Below are 20,425 nucleotides of genomic sequence, written 5' to 3' on the forward strand. Positions count from 1 at the left end.
GTCAGAGGGCCGGCCGAGGCCCATGCCAAGTCCCGTCCCAGCTCCTCGGTCGGAGGACCGGCCGAGGCCCATGCCAAGTCCCGTCCCAGCTCCTCGGTCGGAGGACCGGCCGAGGCCCATGCCAAGTCCCGTCCTGCTCCTCGGTCGGAGGACCGGCCGAGGCCCGTCCCTGCTCCTCGGTCGGAGGCCCGGCCGAGGTCGTCCACTGCCAGCCACCGTTCATCAGCTTCCAGGCCACCAGCTCCCTGCAAACCCCTGTTCATGGTCCGGCTAAGACCCAGGAGGTTTTCCAAGCCAATGGTCCGGCCTCAAGAACACCTTCGCCTTCGTCGCCGGCCACCAGTGGGTCCCAGCCCACGCCTTCGCCTTCGTCGCCGGCCTCCAGTGGGTCCCAGCCCACGCCTACGTCTTCATCGCAGGCCTACAGAACGCCTTCGTCTTTGTCTTCATCGCCGGCCTCCAGGACGTCTTCGTCGCCGGCCTCCAGAGCGCCTACGTCTTCGTCGCCGGCCTCCAGAGCGCCTTCGTCTTCGTCGCCGGCCTACAGAACGCCTACGTCTTCGTCCACGTCCCCGGCCTCTAGGGGGTCCAAGCCCACGTCCCCGGCCTCCAGTGGGTTCCAGTCCTCGCCTCCACCCTCCTGTTTGTTTGGACCTTGGCCCTCCTCCTGAACCCCCTCCACCCTCCCAGCCTCACTTGGACTTATGTTTTGGGACATCTGGAAGCTGCCCCTTGAGGGGGGGGTACTGTCATGACTCTGGTTTTATGTCTTTGTATCTTGTCTTGTGTCTTGTTTTTCCATGCCCTCATGTGTCCTTTAAGTTCTCCTGTGTCCCTCTGTCTATTGCTTTGTTCCCTTCATGTTCTCGTGTGCTCCTCCCCTTCGTTACCTCACCTGTTGGTCCACCTCACCTGTTCCTCGTCTTGTCATCAGTGTCTGTGTGTTTCCCTTCACTCCCTGTCTGGTCTTTGTAATTGTCAGCCTCTGTCTCGTCAATGTTCCCGTCCATGTGCCTGCTCCTGTCAGTTCCTTGTTCCCCACGGTATGTGTTCTGGATTTGAGTTTGGCATTTTGCATTTTTTGATTTGAACTTTGGTTTTGATTTGTACTTTGCCCAGTTTTTGTTGCTACTTCGCCTTGTTTTCTTTTGCTACTTTGTCTCTTGCCCCCGTTTTGTCTGCTCCTGTTTTTCATGATCAGCTTTACAATAAAGCTCGCTTTTTGTTTCCCCCAGCCTTGCCTCTCGTGTATAACTGCATTTGGGTCCACCTTCCCCTTTCCTTAGTCTTCCCTTTAACCCCCCGCCTGACAGAAATGCACACGATGAACTCGAAGAACGAAGATCTTCAACATTTCGTATTTTTCTTTCATAATATATCATTTATACGCATCATGTTGACGGTGTGGTCCTTGCTAGTGAAACATCTTTTCAGCTCAGTTTTCAACTGAAAAGATCCTGAATAGTAATTCAATCTATATGAATTTCCTTGTGAATCTTGTGCTGAGTTTCTTAAGATTACATTTTGTGACTACTTCACAAACTGCTCTGAGACCAGATTGAACAAAACAATGTGAATTCTATCACCACACAAGAATGTCAAGATGAGAGAATTCTACAAGACTGTGGATTATTCTGTAATTATACGTTTGTGGCCAGACTCAAACTCTCATCTCCTGAATAGTCTGATTCACTACACACTCACCATTCACCTCCACTCTTCCTGTAGGGCACACTGCTTCCTGTAGTAACACAGGAAAGTATCTGATGCAACACACCTTTTGGGAATAAAATTATCATCTGAGTAAATCCATCAGTACCCCTTCAATGACTCCGAAGTAATTTTCTTGGATCATGGATAATATATTGATGTGTTTGAATGTACCACTGTCTGTAAATGCTAAAATCCCATTATAAAATTTACTCTATTAGACTTCTAAGGACACTCACATTACATCTTATGTATCCTTAATATTTTCTGAGTTTTGAAATACATGGTACAAGTGGTATCAGTGTAACTAAACCGACTTCATCAAGGAAAAGGACTGTAAATGTGTTTTTCGTATTAGAAGGCATGTTATGATGATAAATGATGAATAGATTGTTTTAATATAACATATACAACATATAGCCATCTGAATATCTGTGTAAACTGTTTCTGTGTGTGTGAGTGGACACACAACCACTGTATGTTACTGGGCAATCCTGTATTATATAATGGCAATAAAAGTTGAACCTTTGATAACTGCTGCCTCTCCTTCCTGCTCTCAAACACAGCAGCTCCACTCTGTCACTATATTTTCTTGTTCCCTCCCCTTCAGATCTGCACTTTGAAAATGGGTGTAACCATGAAGTGAGAGACCTGACAAGCCCCGTTCACTGCAGAAACACCTGTTGTGCAGATCAGAGCTCAGACCAGTTTCAGTTATCAGGAAGTGAATCTCAGACAGTCATTGACACTCAGAGGTGAAATGGCGCAGCAAAACAATCAGCTGGACCGAGCAAAATTCTGCTGTTCCGTCTGTTCGGATCTACTGAAGGATCCGGTGACTATTCCCTGTGGACACAGCTACTGCATGAACTGTATTCAAAGCTACTGGGACACAGAGGATGAGAAGAAAACCCACAGCTGCCCTCAGTGTAGGCAGAGCTTCACACCGAGGCCTGTCCTGGTGAAAAACACCATGTTAGCGGATTTACTTGAGGAGCTGAAGAAGACTGGACTCCAAGCTGCTCCTGCTGATCTCTGCTATGCTGGACCTGAAGATGTGGCCTGTGATGTCTGCACTGGGAGGAAACGGAAAGCCCACAACTCCTGTCTGGTCTGTGTGGCCTCTTACTGTGAGAAACACCTCCAGCCTCATTATGAAGCAGCTCCTTTAAAGAAACACAAGCTGGTGGAGCCGTCAGAGAAGCTCCAGGAGAACATCTGCTCTCGTCATGATGAGGTGATGAAGATTTTCTGCCGTACCGATCAGCAGTGTATCTGTTATCTCTGCTCCATGGACGAACATAAAGGCCACGACACAGTGTCAGCTGCAGCAGAGAGGACTGAGAGGCAGAGAGAGCTGGAGGGGAGTCGACACAACATCCAGCAGAGAATCCAGGACAGAGAGGAAGATGTGAAGCTGTTTCAACAGGAGGTGGAGGCCATCAATGGCTCTGCTGATAAAGCAGTGGAGTACAGTGAGAAGATCTTCACCCAGCTGATCCGTCTAATTAAGAAAAGACACTCTGATGTGAAGCAGCAGGTCAGATCCCAGCAGGAAACTGAAGTGAGTCGAGTCAAAGAGCTTCAGGAGAAGCTGGAGCAGGAGATCACTGAGCTGAAGAGGAAAGACGCTGAGCTGAAGAAGCTCTCACACACAGAGGATCACAACCAGTTTCTACACAACTACCCCTCACTGTCAGCACTCAGTGAGTCTACACACTCATCCAGCATCCATATCGGTCCTCTCAAGTACTTTGAGGATATGACAGCAGCTGTGTCAGAGCTCAGAGACAAACTACAGGACGTCCTGAGAGAGACATGGACCAACATCTCACTGACAGTGACTCAAGTGGATGTTTTACTGTCAAACCCACAACCAGAGAACATGACCAGAGGTGGATTCTTAAGATATTCACGTGAACTCACACTGGAGCCAAACACAGCAAACGCAAATCTGTTATTATCTGAGGGGAACAGAAAAGTAACAAGAATGAGTGAACAACAGTCTTATTGTAGTCACCCAGACAGATTTACTTACTGTTGTCAGGTCCTGAGTAGAGAGAGTCTGACTGGACGTTGTTACTGGGAGGTGGAGTGGAGAGGAAAAGGAGTTTATGTAGCAGTTGCATACAAGAATATCAGCAGAGCAGAGAACCCTGTTAAATGTGTGTTTGGACGAAATGACAAATCTTGGTCATTATATTGTGTCAATCACAGTTATAAGTTTAATCACAACAATGTCGAAACTCCCGTCTCAGGTCCTCGGTCCTCCAGAGTTGGAGTGTACCTGGATCACAGTGCAGGTATTCTGTCCTTCTACAGCGTCTCTGAAACCATGACTCTCCTCCACAGAGTCCAGACCACATTCACTCAGCCTCTCTATGCTGGAGTTTTGGTAAATTCTGAAACCACTGCTGAGTTCAGTAAAGTCAAATAGAAGTCATTGAAGGGTCAGTGAGTTAAATTTTTAGTTTTAACTCTTAAACTTATTCTGTCTTCATGTTTGTTGCTGATTGTTGTGTCGTGTCTTCACCTGTCAGTCAAACATTGTGGGCGGTACTTTGACATCTTGTCATCTGTTGTTGTGTAAATGTCCGAGTGTCTTTAGGTGGCGCTCCTTCCTGTGTCTGTTTAACCATGGAGGCTCTCACTGCTCATGATGACTTTTGTTCAGCTGAACTGACATTTGTTTGCATGAAGATATAAACTTCTCTGTGCTCTAAATGTGTGTTGAATATTTGTACTGATGTGTTTGCATGTTGTTGTTTCTCTTCCACTCCATGAGTCTAAAGAGAGAAAGCAGCAGAGCTTCATTTATCCTACAGATTTAGTTCTCATCACTCTGTACACTTTTAAATTCATCTAGAATCACATTTACATTTATATTTTTGGCAGAACAAAAGCTGTCGTTGTTCCAGTCGTGTTATGATACATTTGGCTGTAGTTATTAATCAGAGTTAGAAACAGTTGAATAACTTTTTATGAGACTGAATTATTGAACTGGCTATCTTTTCCTGTCTTCAAGGGCAGTACCCCAAGTTGATCTAATGTTAATTGGATCTTCTTATTCATCATAATTGATCATTATCCCTGATGATCATGATTTTTTATTGATAGCCAAATTTAACCAAAAACTACCTTTTAATGCTGCATGAGTACTACATAATCGTGCCTCGTGTGAGTCAGTGCTAATCATTATGGTGCCCCGTGTGAGGAATTAACAAGACTTTACTGATGGGACTTCTTAACAAACTAAAGCTTTACATCATGAATAAACCAACATGAACAAAGTCTTTTCTTGTCGTCTTCATTCCAGGGTCTCACACAGAGCTGATGGAGAACATGTGACACTAATATGAGAGTATAACTGAGGCAGTTTTCCTCCTGAAACACCACAAAGTTCACAGTTCATGTTCAGAGCTGAAGCCGTCAGAAAATCATCAAGTGAATAAATTATTCTTCACATTTGGATACAAGTATTTCCACGTTGTTGGATCATAATTCTAGAAGTCAGAGAACTTTAAAAGCCTCAAATGTCGCATTTCTAAATACTGTTTACAAGCTGAGAGCTGATGTGATGTGAATCAGTGAAGTTTCCACATGTCTTCCTGCAGTGAACATCACAGCAGGTTAACAAGTGAATTGTGAAAACTGATGCAGAACACAAGAGGGCGCCGTCATCCTGCTGACCAGAACTGTAGTGGAGGTTAAAGCTCCTCAGCTCTCCTGTTGTACAGTTTTAGTCAAGAACATGTTTTGAGGCTGATGTGAGTCTTTATCATTAAGGTGCAGTGCGTCATACACCCTGGTAAATATGTGTTGAACCACTAAAAGTGCAGATTGGATCTCTGTGGCCTCCTTCAGACTGCAGTCAGTTCTCTGTGTGAAGTTGATCCATCACACAGGACATATCGTCAGCCCGCTGTAGGAAGTTAAAGTGAGAGTCTTGAAGTTTAACTCTCATCGGTTCACATAATAAAGATGATAAATGTCTCGTTGTGATGCACCAGTGTCAAAGTCCTCATCTCTGACACTTCACCTTTTACACCCAGTGGAGAATTACATCATTTAGTACTACATAAGCTTAAATTATTGATTTTATCAGCCTTTTTTATTTTTAAGTTTATTTTTTCCTCCTGTATTTCAGCTTCAAATCAGCCACGTTTCCCAAAAGTCTTGTGGTTTCTTTTGTCCTGATGTGACTTCATGCGTCCACCAGCTGAAGTTCAACTGACGGTGTTGTGTCTGAAGAAGATTTTATTTCAAGATGAAACTTTCACATCAGCAGTTTTCAGTCAGCCTTAAATCAGGTCACGATGATGGAAATCAAATGTTTGGCTGTGATCACACGAGGAAACAAACTAAAGTATATCCACTTTACCGATTTCTTGATTGGTATAAATCTGGACATGAACAGCAGAAGCAGCTGATCTGGTTCATTTGTGTCCTTCTGGGTTCAGACAGAGTGACAACAAATATCTGGTTGGAGGATTTTAGTTTGAAGCTTAAAATGCTGGTTTAACTCAGAATCATGTTAATGTTTATGTAAAACTGTTAATCACTAAATGTGAGAACATTATATTCCAGTGACTTGAATGTTTTTATGACAGGCTGGTTTGATAATTCCCTGCTGAAGGTCGACTGTTTTTATAAGCAGGACAATAAAACTGGACAGAATCTGAGGGAGAGTTAGAGAACTATGCCCAGAGGAAATGAAAATTTGAAAAGAGATCACAGTAGTGTCTCATTCATTTTTCCTAGACAACTATGAGATATATATGAGACCAAAGTGAGGCTGTAGCTGATTTCTCCTGTTTCTCCTGAGAAACAGGTGCAGAAAATCTCAGCTTGGGCTCCCTGTAAGTTTCAAAGGAGATCTCATCAAGCTCTCAGTGAAGTTTCAGAATGTCTCCCCAGTGCTGGAAAGGAACAAGGTTTAAGCGGTAAAAGTCTCAAGTCTCACCTATTGCTCCTAAGGAATTTTAGGAGAAACAAATGAGAAATGTTTGAGACCAAAAAAGACTACAACAAGACTGAAATGAGAACTCTCACTGAGCTCCTTTATGGCTCCATAGCCATAAAGGAGCAAGCTTTGAGCAGTAAAATTTTCCTCTGGGTGGAGCCATCAGCAAAGACTTTGATTTCAAATGTGGAGCAGGTTTTAACTGAGGCTTCATTGTAAACGACCGAACAAAGTTCAGTGTCACGGAGCTCACTCAGCCTCTTTATGCTGGAATTAGGGTTTCTTACATTAACACCACTGCTGATATCAGTAAAGTCAAATAGTCAGAAGTCATTTAAGGGACAGTGAGTTAAATCATGTTCTTGGCTGATTGTTGTGTCATGTCTTCACCTGTAAATCAAACATTGTGGGCGGTACTTTGACATCTTGTCATCTGTTGTTGTGTAAATGTCTGAGTGTCTTTAGGTGGCGCTCCTTCCTGTGTCTGTTTAACCATGGAGGCTCTCACTGCTCATGATGACTTTTGTTCAGCTGAACTGACATTTGTCTGCATGAAGATATAAACTTCTCTGTGCTCTAAATGTGTGTTGAATATTTGTACTGATGTGTTTGCATGTTGTTGTTTCTCTTCCACTGCATGAGTCTAAAGAGAGAAAGCAGCAGAGCTTCATTTATCCTACAGATTTAGTTTTCATCACTCTGTACATTTGTAAATTCATCTAGAATAACATTTACATTCATTTGTTTGGAAGAGAACAAAAGCTGTGGTTCCAGTCAGTGTTGGCACTGCTGTCACAAAGATAACTGGATCATTCCTGGTTTCCTCAAGGACAAATCATAAGTTTATTCATTCATTTATTCTATGATGGAGATCTGAAATCGCGGAGAAATGGATGCAGATTGGACCATCACTCAGTCAGCAGATCTCATGTAAAAGTAAAAAAAAAACAAAAAAAAAACTAAAAGCTTATTCTGTAGCCACTGCTTTGAGCAAGCAACATGTACCCTGTCTGTTGTCAGTTTCTGCTGAATCAATACAACATCTAAACAAAACTCAGCAAATATTCAGTTTGAGTCATCGCTGTGCGATCAACAGGAAAGAAAATAAAACAACCTATTTGTCAAGCTCCCCACATTGGTGAAGTTTCAGTGGAACTCTTGCGCCTCCTGGTGGTTGTTCTGTTCCTGACAACTTGTAATGCTGGTTCTGACACTGAATGAAGGGTCCATAAGCTATGCTGCCCCCATGACTGTGGTATGTGCTGTATTTGAGGTTCAGATCTCCTGGGCCTGGGATGAAGACCCACGATCAAATCAGATTTTGCTCTGATCCGCAGAAGGAGAGCTCAGAAACTACTTTTTAATTTGGGTGATAAAAAAAATGGCTTTACTTTCATGGTTGTTCATTTTACAGCTATCAAACTGTAAGGTAATCTGGCTGTTTGGGGAGAATAAACAGTGAAACGGGTAACACAAAGACACACAAATGTTCCAGTAGTCAAGTAATGCCTAACCGATGGTGAACACCATTAAACAACCACCACTGCTGATGAAAATCAGTCTGAGTCATGCACTAATGTCCAAGGACAAGGTGATGGTTTAACATTTTAGTCATGTTAAGTTTGGACTCGTTCACCAACTCCACTATCACAGAAGAAGCAACAGGTGTCCAAATTAGAGACATTGTTACCTTAAGTAAACATTTGTAATTTATTAATTTCTCTGGTTTGAACATTGCTGGAAACAAAGAAGTACACAACTCAACAAAATATATAGCAAAGGTCCAAATATATAGTGTGGCGGCGAATTCTCTACAGAGCTTCCCCACAACTGTCATGACTCTGGTTTTATGTCTTTGTATCTTGTCTTGTGTCTTGTTTTTCCATGCCCTCATGTGTCCTTTAAGTTCTCCTGTGTATTTTCCTATGTTCCCTCTGGCTCCCTCTGTCTATTGCTTTGTTCCCTTCATGTTCTCGTGTGCTCCTCCCCTTCGTTTCCTCACCTGTTGGTCCACCTCACCTGTTCCTCGTCTTGTCATCAGTGTCTGTGTTCTTAGTCTGTGTGTTTCCTTTCACTCCATGTCTGGTCATTGTAATTGTCAGCCTCTGTCTCGTCCATGTTCCCGTCCATGTGCCTGCTCCTGTCAGTTCCTTGTTCCCCACGGTATGTGTTCTGGATTTGAGTTTTGCATTTTTTGATTTGAACTTTGGTTTTGATTTGTACTTTGCCCAGTTTTTGTTGCTACTTCGCCTTGCTTTCTTTTGCTACTTTGTCTCTTGCCCCCGTTTTGTCTGCTCCTGTTTTTCATGATCAGCTTTACAATAAAGCTCGCTTTTTGTTTCCCCCAGCCTTGCCTCTCGTGTATAACTGCATTTGGGTCCACCTTCCCCTTTCCTTAGTCTTCCCTTTAACCTCCCGCCTGACAGAATGACCAGAACAAAAATGGACCCAGCAGTTAATGGGCTGGAAATTATTAGTCCTGGTACCAGGACTTTATGACAAATCCAGCTAGCAGGGCTCGTCAAATTGCTGCTAGCAACCTTTGTTTTCAAGCCAGAGCAAAGCTACCAACCGAAACCCACACCACAGCCACAGCCAAGCTACCAGCCCCAGCCCCAGCCCATGCCGTAGCCGCAGCTCGGCTACCAGCCCAGGCCTCAGTCTCAACCACAGTGTCTGCCAGTCCTGATATGTCCCCTTCCTGGGGAACCCGGCTGGCCTACAAGGCCCCACCGAGAAAGCGATGAGCCCGTCCACGTCCTGGCTCCCTGAAGTCAGGCTCTGGGGCCCAAACTCATGCCTCAGCTCCGGCCACAGACCATGCCTCAGCTCCGGCCACAGACCACGCCTCAGCTTGATTCCCAGCTCCTATGTTGGTTGCCCAGTCGATGCCAGCTGGGTCATCCCCTTGACGGCATGGCTGACAACGGTTCCAGCTGGCCCTCAGTCGGCGGCCCGGTCGACACCTGCCAGTGGCCCTCAGTCGGCGGCCCGGTCGACACCTGCCAGTGGCCCTCAGTCGGCGGCCCGGTCAACACCTGCCAGTGGCCCTCAGTCGGCGGCCCTGATGGCGCCTGTTCCTGCCAGTGGCCTTCAGTCGGCGGCCCTGATGGCGCCTGTTCCTGCCAGTGGCCTTCAGTCGGCGGACCTGATGGCGCCTGTCCCTGCCTGTGGCCTTCAGTCGGCGGACCTGATGGCGCCTGTCCCTGCCTGTGGCCTTCAGTCGGCGGACCTGATGGCGCCTGTCCCTGCCTGTGGCCTTCAGTCGGCGGACCTGATGGCGCCTGTCCCTGCCTGTGGCCTTCAGTCGGCGGACCTGATGGCGCCCGTCCCGGCACCTCGGGCCGAGGCCCGTCCCGGCACCCCGGTCGGAGGCCGGGCCGAGGCCCGTCCCGGCACCCCGGTCGGAGGCCGGGCCGAGGCCCGTCCCGGCACCCCGGTCGGAGGCCGGGCCGAGTCCCACGCCCAGTCCTGTGTCTGCTCCCCGGTCGGGGGACCGGGCCGAGTCCCACGCCCAGTCCTGTGTCTGCTCCCCGGTCGGGGGACCGGGCCGAGTCCCACGCCCAGTCCTGTGTCTGCTCCCCGGTCGGGGGACCGGCCGAGGCCAGCGCCAAGTCCAGTGCCAGCTCCTCGGTCGGAGGCCCGGCCGAGGTCGTCCACTGCCAGCCACCGTTCATCAGCTTCCAGGCCACCAGCTCCCTGCAAACCCCTGTTCATGGTCCGGCTAAGACCCAGGAGGTTTTCCCAGCCAATGGTCCGGCCTCAAGAACACCTTCGCCTTCGTCGCAGGCCTCCAGTGGGTCCCAGCCCACGCCTACGTCTTTGTCTTCGTCGCCGGCCTCCAGAGCGCCTTCGTCGCCGGCCTCCAGAGCGCCTTCGTCGCCGGCCTCCAGAGCGCCTTCGTCGCCGGCCTCCAGAGCGCCTTCGTCGCCGGCCTCCAGAGCGCCTTCATCTTCGTCGCCAGCCTCCAGAACATCTTCGTCGCCGGCCTACAGAACGCCTACATCTTCGTCCACGTCCCCGGCCTCTAGTGGGTCCCAGTCCACGTCCCCGGCCTCTAGTGGGTCCCAGTCCACGTCCCCGGCCTCTAGTGGGTCCCAGTCCACGTCCCCGGCCTCTAGTGGGTCCCAGTCCACGTCCCCGGCCTCTAGTGGGTCCCAGTCCACGTCCCCGGCCTCTAGGGGGTCCAAGCCCACGTCCCCGGCCTCCAGTGGGTTCCAGTCCTCGCCTCCACCCTCCTGTTTGTTTGGACCTTGGCCCTCCTCCTGAACCCCCTCCACCCTCCCGACTTCACTTTGACTCTGGCCCTCCTCCAGACCCCCTCCACCCTCCCAGCCTCACTTGGAATTATGTTTTGGGGCATCTGGAAGCTGCCCCTTGAGGAGGGGGTACTGTCATGACTCTGGTTTTATGTCTTTGTATCTTGTCTTGTGTCTTGTTTTTCCATGCCCTCATGTGTCCTTTAAGTTCTCCTGTGTATTTTCCTATGTTCCCTCTGGCTCCCTCTGTCTATTGCTTTGTTCCCTTCATGTTCTCGTGTGCTCCTCACCTGTTGGTCCACCTCACCTGTTCCTCTTCTTGTCATCAGTGTCTGTGTTCTTAGTCTGTTTGTTTCCCTTCACTCCCTGTCTGGTCATTGTAATTGTCAGCCTCTGTCTCATCCATGTTCCCGTCAATGTGCCTGCTCCTGTCAGTTCCTTGTTCCCCACGGTATGTGTTCTGGATTTGAGTTTTGCATTTTGCATTTTTTGATTTGAACTTTAGTTTACTTTGCCCAGTTTTTGTTGCTACTTTGCCTTGCTTTCTTTTGCTACTTTGTCTCTTGCCCCCGTTTTGTCTGCTCCTGTTTTTCATGATCAGCTTTACAATAAAGCTCGCTTTTTGTTTCCCCCCCAGCCTTGCCTCTCGTGTATAACTGCATTTGGGTCCACCTTCCCCTTTCCTTAGTCTTCCCTTTAACCCCCCGCCTGACAGAAACGCACTCGATGAACTCAAAGAACTAAGATCTTCAACATTTATTATTCTTTTTCTTTCATGATATATCATTTATACGCATCATGTTGACGGTGTGGTCCTTGCTAGTGAAACATCTTTTCAGCTCAGTTTTCAACTGAAAAGATCCTGAATAGTAATTCAATCTATATGAATTTTCTTGTGAATCTTGTGCTGAGTTTCTTAAGATTACATTTTGTGACTACTTCACAAACTGCTCTGAGACCAGATTGAACAAAACAATGTGAATTCTATCACCACACAAGAATGTCAAGATGAGAGAATTCTACAAGACTGTGGATTATTCTGTAATTATACGTTTGTGGCCAGACTCAAACTCTTATCTCCTGAATAGTCTGATTCACTACACACTCACCATTCACCTCCACTCTTCCTGTAGGGCACACTGCTTCCTGTAGTAACACAGGAAAGTATCTGATACAACACACCTTTTGGGAAAAAAATTATCACCTGAGTAAATCCATCAGTACCCCTTCAATGACTCCAAAGTAATTTTCTTGGATCATGGATAATATATTGATGTGTTTGAATGTACCACTGTCTGTAAATGCTAAAATCCCATTATAAAATTTACTCTATTAGACTTCTAAGGACACTCACATTACATCTTATGTATCCTTAATATTTTCTGAGTTTTGAAATACATGGTACAAGTGGTATCAGTGTAACTAAACCAACTTCATCAAGGAAAAGGACTGTAAATGTGTTTTTCGTATTAGAAGGCATGTTATGATGATAAATGATGAATAGATTGTTTTAATATAACATATACATATACAGCCATCTGAATATCTGTGTAAACTGTTTCTGTGTGTGTGAGTGGACACACAACCACTGTATGTTACTGGGCAATCGTGTATTATATAATGGCAATAAAAGTTGAACCTTGAACCTTTGATAACTGCTGCCTCTCCTTCCTGCTCTCACTGCAGAAACACCTGTTGTGCAGATTAGAGCTCAGACCATTTTCAGTTGTCAGGAAGTGAATCTCAGACAGTCGTTGACACTCGGAGGTGAAATGGCGCAGCAAAACAATCAGCTGGACCGAGCAAAATTCTGCTGTTCCGTCTGTTCGGATCTACTGAAGGATCCGGTGACTATTCCCTGTGGACACAGCTACTGCATGAACTGTATTCAAAGCTACTGGGACACAGAGGATGAGAAGAAAACCCACAGCTGCCCTCAGTGTAGTCAGAGCTTCACACCGAGGCCTGTCCTGGTGAAAAACACCATGTTAGCGGATTTACTTGAGGAGCTGAAGAAGACTGGACTCCAAGCTGCTCCTGCTGATCTCTGCTATGCTGGACCTGAAGATGTGGCCTGTGATGTCTGCACTGGGAGGAAACGGAAAGCCCACAACTCCTGTCTGGTCTGTTTGGCCTCTTACTGTGAGAAACACCTCCAGCCTCATTATGAAGCAGCTCCTTTAAAGAAACACAAGCTGGTGGAGCCGTCAGAGAAGCTCCAGGAGAACATCTGCTCTCGTCATGATGAGGTGATGAAGATTTTCTGCCGTACCGATCAGCAGTGTATCTGTTATCTCTGCTCCATGGACGAACATAAAGGCCACGACACAGTGTCAGCTGCAGCAGAGAGGACTGAGAGGCAGAGAGAGCTGGAGGGGAGTCGACACAACATCCAGCAGAGAATCCAGGACAGAGAGGAAGATGTGAAGCTGCTTCAACAGGAGGTGGAGGCCATCAATGGCTCTGCTGATAAAGCAGTGGAGCACAGTGAGAAGATCTTCACCCAGCTGATCCGTCTCATGGAGGAAAGACGCTCTGATGTGAAGCAGCAGGTCAGATCCCAGCAGGAAACTGAAGTGAGTCGAGTCAAAGAGCTTCAGGAGAAGCTGGAGCAGGAGATCACTGAGCTGAAGAGGAAAGACGCTGAGCTGAAGAAGCTCTCACACACAGAGGATCACAACCAGTTTCTACACAACTACCCCTCACTGTCAGCACTCAGTGAGTCTACACACTCATCCAGCATCCATATCCGTCCTCTCAAGTACTTTGAGGATGTGACAGCAGCTGTGTCAGAGCTCAGAGACAAACTACAGGACGTCCTGAGAGAGACATGGACCAACATCTCACTGACAGTGACTCAAGTGGATGTTTTACTGTCAAACCCACAACCAGAGAACATGACCAGAGCTGGATTCTTAAGATATTCACGTGAAATCACACTGGATCAAAACACAGCACACACACGTCTGTTATTGTCTGATGGGAACAGAAAAGTAAGATTCAAGAGAGATCATCTGTCTTATTCTAGTCACCCAAACAGGTTCACTAACAGGTCTCAGGTCCTGAGTAGAGAGAGTCTGACTGGACGTTGTTACTGGGAGGTGGAGTGGGGAGGAATGGGAGTTGTAGTAGCAGTCTCATACAAGAATATCAACAGAGCAGGGGGTAAATCTTTGTTTGGACAAAATGTCAAATCTTGGTCATTAGATTGTGTCAAAGACAGACATAACTTTTATCACAACAACGTCCAAACTCCCGTCTCAGGTCCTCGGTCCTCCAGAGTTGGAGTGTACCTGGATCACAGTGCAGGTATTCTGTCCTTCTACAGCGTCTCTGAAACCATGACTCTCCTCCACAGAGTCCAGACCACATTCACTCAGCCTCTCTATGCTGGATTGGGGTTTTGTTATTATGGATCCACTGCTGAGTTCAGTAAAGTCAAATAGACAGAAGTCATTGAAGGGTCAGTGAGTTAAATTTTTAGTTTTAACTCTTAAACTTATTCTGTCTTCATGTTTGTGGCTGATTGTTGTGTCGTGTCTTCACCTGTCAATCAAACATTGTGGGCGGTACTTTGACATCTTGTCATCTGTTGTTGTGTAAATGTCTGAGTGTCTTTAGGTGGCGCTCCTTCCTGTGTCTGTTTAACTATGGAGGCTCTCACTGCTCATGATGACTTTTGTTCAGCTGAACTGACATTTGTCTGCATGAAGATAGAAACTTCTCTGTGCTCTAAATGTGTGTTGAATATTTGTACTGATATGTTTGCATGTTGTTGTTTCTCTTCCACTGCATGAGTCTAAAGAGAGAAAGCAGCAGAGCTTCATTTATCCCTCAGATTTAGTTCTCATCAATCTGTACATTTTTAAATTCATTTAGAATCACATTTACATTTATTTGTTTGGCAGAACATAAGCTGTCGGTGTTCCAGGCGTGTTATGATACATTTGGCTGTAGTTATTAATCAGAGTTAGAAACAGTTGAATAACTTTTTATGAGACTGAATTATTGAACTGGCTATCTTTTCCTGTCTTCAAGGGCAGTGCCCCAAGTTGATCTAATGTTAATTGGATCTTCTTATTCATCATAATTGATCATTATCCCTGATGATCATGATTTTTTATTGATAGCCAAATTTAACCAAAAACTACCTTTTAATGCTGCATGAGTACTACATAATCGTGCCTCGTGTGATTCAATGCTAATCATAATGGTGCCCCGTGTGAGGAATTAACAAGCATTTACTGTTGGGACTTCTTAACAAACTGAAGATTTACATCATGAATAAACCAACATGAACAAAGTCTTTTCTTGTCGTCTTCATTCCAGGGTCTCACACAGAGCTGATGGAGAACATGTGACACTAATATGAGAGTATAACTGAGGCAGTTTTCCTCCTGAAACACCACAAAGTTCACAGTTCATGTTTAGAGCTGAAGCTGTCAGAAAATCATCAAGTGAAAAAATTATTCTTCACATTTGCTTACAAGTATTTCCATGTTGTTGAATCATAATTCTAGAAGTCAGACAACTTAAAAACCCTCAAATGTCACATTCCTAAATAGTATTTACAAGCTGAGAGCTGATGTGAATAATATCTGTAAAGGTGAAACTCTTCTCTCCCATCTTTCCTGTGTGACCTGAATGCAGCATCAGTGTTCCAGGCTGTGACTCCTGTGAACAAAGTGACACAGTGTAATGTTACATATATCTGAATGTGTCTTTACTGATGTTGTTTGAAGCTGCCAAAGGCTCAGTGAAGTCTCCACATGTCTTCCTGCAGTGAACATCACAGCAGGTTAACAAGTGAACTGTGAAAACTGATGCAGGACACAAGAGGGCGCCGTCATCCTGCTGACCAGAGATGTAGTGGAGGTTAAAGCTCCTCAGCTCTCCTGTTGTACAGTTTTAGTCAAGAACATGTTTTGAGGCTGATGTGAGTCTTTAACATTAAGGTGCAGTGCGTCATACATCCTGGTAAATGTTTGTTGAACCACTAAAAGTGCAGATTGGATCTCTATGGCCTCCTTCAGACTACAGTCAGTTCTCTGTGTGAAGTTGATCCATCACACAGGACATATCAGCCCGCTGTAGGAAGTTAAAGTGAGAGTCTTGAAGTTTAACTCTCATCGGTTCACATAATAAAGATGATAAATGTCTCGTTGTGATGCACCGGTGTTACGAGTCTCATCTCTGACACTTCACCTTTTACACCCAGTGGAGAATTAAATCATTTAGAATTACAGAAGCTTCAATTATTGCTTTTATCAGCCTTAATTTGAGTTTTTCCTCCTTTATTCATCTTCAAATCAGCCACCTTTCACAAAAGTCTTGTGGTTTCTTTTGTCCTGATGTGACTTCGTGCGTCCACCTGCTGAAGTTCAGCTGACGGTGTTGTGTCTGAAGAAGATTCTATGTCACGATGAAACTTTCACATCAATAGTTTTCAGTCAGCTTTAAATCATTTTAAAGTCACGATGATGGCAATCAAATGTTCGGCTGTGATCACACGAGGAAACAAACTAAAATATATCCAGTTTACTGATTTACTGATTCATATAAATCATCACATGAACAGCAGAAGCAGCTGATCTGGTTCATTTGTGTCCTTCTGGGTTCAGAGTGACAACAAATATCTGGATGGAGGATTTTTGTTTAAAGCTTAAAATGCTGGTTTAACTCAGAATCATGTTAATGTTTATGTAAAACTGTTAATCACTAAATGTGAGAACATTATATTCCAGTGACTTGAATGTTTATGACAGGCTGGTTTGATAACTCCCTGCTGAAGGTCGACTGCTTTTATAAGCAGGACAATAAAACTGGACAGAATCTGAGGGAGAGTTAGAGAACTATGCCCAGAGGAAACGAAAATTGGAAAAGAGATCTCAGTAGTGTCTCATTCGTTTTTCCTAGACAACTATGAGATATATGTGAGACCAAAGTGAGGCTGTGGCTGATTTCTCCTGTTTCTCCTGAGAAACAGGTGCAGAAAATCTCAGCTTGGGCTCCTTGTAAAGCCTGGTTTATGCTTCTGCGTCGCGGCGACGGCGTAACTACGTCGTCGACCCTACGCCGTCATTGGGCATTCGTAGTTCTGCGTCGAGGGAACGCGTTGCTCCGCCAAGCGGCTAGGGGTGTGTGGCTGTGTCTTTGTTTGGTTTCGGGGGGTTCATATCGGATTCCTTGGTTTTCTTCCGGTCAGACAGTAAACAATGGCAACTGAGATGGAGCGGATGTTTTTGGAGATAGAGCTCGTGGATATTGAACAACAAATGCGGTGGCGGTGTTGTTATACTGTTGACCGGAAAAGCAACTGCCCGAAATCACGTTCAGAGCGGACCAATGACAATCCTTGCCGTTCGCGTCTCGACGCGTCGACGTGACGCATAGTCAGGATTTTTTGGAGGCGCCCGTCAGGCTACGGCGTAGGGTCCACGTAGGGGTCTGCGTCGACGACGTAGCTACGCCGTCGCCGCGACGCAGAAGCATAAATCAGGCTTAAGTTTCAAAGGAGATCTCATCAAGCTCTCAATGAAGTTTCAGAATGTCTCCCCGGTGCTGGAAAGGAACAAGGTTCAAGCGGTAAAAGTCTCAAGTCTCACCTATTGCTCCTAAGGAATTTTAGGAGAAACAAATGAGAAATGTTTGAGACCAAAAAAGACTACAGCAAGACTGAAATGAGAACTCTCACTGAGCTCCTTTACGGCTCCATAGCCATAAAGGAGCAAGCTTTGAGCAGTAACATTTTCCTCTGGGTGGAGCAGTCAGCAAAGCCTGAGGAGCCAAGAAATATTTTACAACTTAAGGCTTTGATTTCAAATGTGGAGCAGGTTTTAACTGAGGCTTCATTGTAAATGACCGAACAAAGTCCAGAGTCACAGAGCTGCTGCTCGTCCTGGAATGAAGCACAGCTGGATCAGCCCTCCCTCTTCTTCCTGCTCTCAAACACAGCAGCTCCACTCTGTCACTATATTTCCTTGTTCCCTCCCCTTCAGATCTGCACTTTGAAAATGGGTGTAACCAGGAAGTGAGAGAGCTGACGAGCCACGTTCACTGCAGAAACACGTGTTGTTCAGATCAGAGCTCAGACCAGTTTCAGTTATCAGGAAGTAAATCTCAGACAGTCGCTGACACTCGGAGGTGAAATGGCGCAGCAAAACAATCAGCTGGACCAAGAAAAGTTCGGCTGTTCCGTCTGTTTGGATCTACTGAAGGATCCGGTGACTATTCCCTGTGGACACAGCTACTGCATGAACTGTATTCAAAGCTTCTGGGACACAGAGGATGAGAAGAAAACCCACAGCTGCCCTCAGTGTAGGCAGAGCTTCACACCGAGGCCTGTCCTGGTGAAAAGCACCATGTTAGCAGATTTAGTGGAGGAGCTGAAGAAGACTGGACTCCAAGCTGCTCCTGCTGATCTCTGCTATGCTGGACCTGAAGATGTGGCCTGTGATGTCTGCACTGGGAGGAAACTGAGAGCTGTCAAGTCCTGTCTGGTTTGTTTAGCCTCTTACTGTGAGAAACATCTTCAGCATCATTATGAAGCAGCTCCTTTAAAGAAACACAAGCTGGTGGAGCCGTCAGAGAAGCTCCAGGAGAACATCTGCTCTCGTCATGATGAGGTGATGAAGATGTTCTGTCGTACTGATCAGCAGTGTATCTGTTATCTCTGCTCTGTGGACGAACATAAAGGCCACGACACAGTGTCAGCTGCAGCAGAGAGGACTGAGAGGCAGAGAGAACTGGAGGGGAGTCGACACAACATCCAGCAGAGAATCCAGGACAGAGAGGAAGATGTGAAGCTGCTTCAACAGGAGGTGGAAGCCATCAATGGCTCTGCTGATAAAGCAGTGGAGCACAGTGAGAAGATCTTCACCCAGCTGATCCGTCTCATGGAGGAAAGACGCTCTGATGTGAAGCAGCAGGTCAGATCCCAGCAGGAAACTGAAGTGAGTCGTGTCAAAGAGCTTCAGGAGAAGCTGGAGCAGGAGATCACTGAGCTGAAGAGGAAAGACGCTGAGCTGAAGAAGCTCTCACACACAGAGGATCACAACCAGTTTCTACACAACTACCCCTCACTGTCAGCACTCAGTGAGTCTACACACTCATCCAGCATCAAGATCTGTCCTCTCAAGTACTTTGAGGATGTGACAGCAGCTGTGTCAGAGCTCAGAGACAAACTACAGGACGTCCTGAGAGAGACATGGACCAACATCTCACTGACAGTGACTCAAGTGGATGTTTTACTGTCAAACCCACAACCAGAGCCCAAGACCAGAGCTGGATTCTTAAGATATTCACGTAAAATCACACTGGATCCAAACACAGCATACACACAGCTGTTATTACCTGAGGGGAACAGAAAAGTAATCAGAATGAGACAACAACAGTCTTATTCTAGTCACCCTGACAGATTCACTTACTGTGGTCAGGTCCTGAGTAGAGAGAGTCTGACTGGACGTTGTTACTGGGAGGTGGAGTGGAGAGGAGGAACAGGAGTTGAAGTAGCAGTCACATACAAGAATATCAGCAAAGCAGGGAGTGTGAGTGAATTTGGACGAAATGACAAATCTTGGTCATTAAATTGTGTCAATTACAACTTTTATCACAACAAAGTCCAAACTCCCGTCTCAGGTCCTCGGTCCTCCAGAGTTGGAGTGTACCTGGATCACAGTGCAGGTATTCTGTCCTTCTACAGCGTCTCTGAAACCATGACTCTCCTCCACAGAGTCCAGACCACATTCACTCAGCCTCTCTATGCTGGAGTTTGGGTTTATCATTATGAATCCACTGCTGAGTTCTGTAAAGTCAAATAGACAGAATTCGTTTAAGGGTCAGTAAGTTAAATTCTGAGTTTTAACTCTTAAACTTATTCTGTCTTCGTGTTTGTGGCTGATTGTTGTGTCGTGTCTTCACCTGTCAATCAAACGTTGTGGGCGGTACTTTGACATCTTGTCATCTGTTGTTGTGTAAATGTCTGAGTGTCTTTAGGTGGCGCTCCTTCCTGTGTCTGTTTAACCATGGAGGCTCTCACTGCTCATGATGACTTTTGTTCAGCTGAACTGACATTTGTCTGCATGAAGATATAAACTTCGCTCTGCTGTAAATGTGTGTTGAATATTTGTACTGATGTGTTTGCATCTTGTTGTTTCTCTTCCACTGCATGAGTCTAAAGAGAGAAAGCAGCAGAGCTTCATTTATCCTACAGATTTAGTTCTCATCACTCTGTACAGTTTTAAATTCATCTAGAATCACATTTACATTTATTTGTTTGGCAGAACAAAAGCTGTCGTTGTTCCGATCGTCACACAAATTCAATAATATGTGAGGAAGATCATTTATTATGTTCTTGTACGTAGCTGAGATTCAAACAAACTGATTGTGTGGATGAAGTGAAATCATTGAACAAGAGTCATTGAACAGACTTTACTGATGGGACGTGTGAACAAACTGAAGCTTTACATCATGAATAAACCAACATGAACAAAGT

General features: G+C 45.7%; 2 protein-coding genes across 2 annotated transcripts; both read left to right on the forward strand.

The window, feature by feature from the left end:
- The first annotated feature begins 2,380 nt into the window (after positions 1-2,380).
- LOC115573290 (tripartite motif-containing protein 16-like) lies at positions 2,381-4,981 on the forward strand. Its single transcript, XM_030404021.1, has one exon. It carries the CDS (start codon positions 2,471-2,473, stop codon positions 4,145-4,147), a length of 1,677 nt encoding a protein of 558 aa, XP_030259881.1. The 5' UTR covers positions 2,381-2,470; the 3' UTR covers positions 4,148-4,981.
- Positions 4,982-12,640: 7,659 nt separating this feature from the next.
- On the forward strand, positions 12,641-20,425 carry LOC115572408 (uncharacterized). The gene is made up of 2 exons (XM_030402435.1): positions 12,641-14,376; positions 17,980-20,425. The coding sequence occupies exons 1-2, from the start codon at positions 12,705-12,707 to the stop codon at positions 19,749-19,751; spliced, it is 3,444 nt and encodes a 1,147-aa protein (XP_030258295.1). The 5' UTR covers positions 12,641-12,704; the 3' UTR covers positions 19,752-20,425.

Source organism: Sparus aurata, chromosome 21 (assembly GCF_900880675.1).
Source record: "Sparus aurata chromosome 21, fSpaAur1.1, whole genome shotgun sequence".
Taxonomy (NCBI): domain Eukaryota; kingdom Metazoa; phylum Chordata; class Actinopteri; order Spariformes; family Sparidae; genus Sparus; species Sparus aurata.

What these genes read in the sequence shown, in the direction of transcription:
- LOC115572408 (XM_030402435.1), top strand. Translation starts at nt 12,705, where the DNA reads ATGGCGCAGCAAAACAATCAGCTGGACCGAGCAAAATTCTGCTGTTCC. An exon ending in TGAGTTCAGTAAAGTCAAAT is followed by an intron (nt 14,377 to 17,979) that starts AGACAGAAGTCA and finishes AGAGCTGACGAG; the next exon opens with CCACGTTCACTGCAGAAACA.
- LOC115573290 (XM_030404021.1), top strand. Translation starts at nt 2,471, where the DNA reads ATGGCGCAGCAAAACAATCAGCTGGACCGAGCAAAATTCTGCTGTTCC.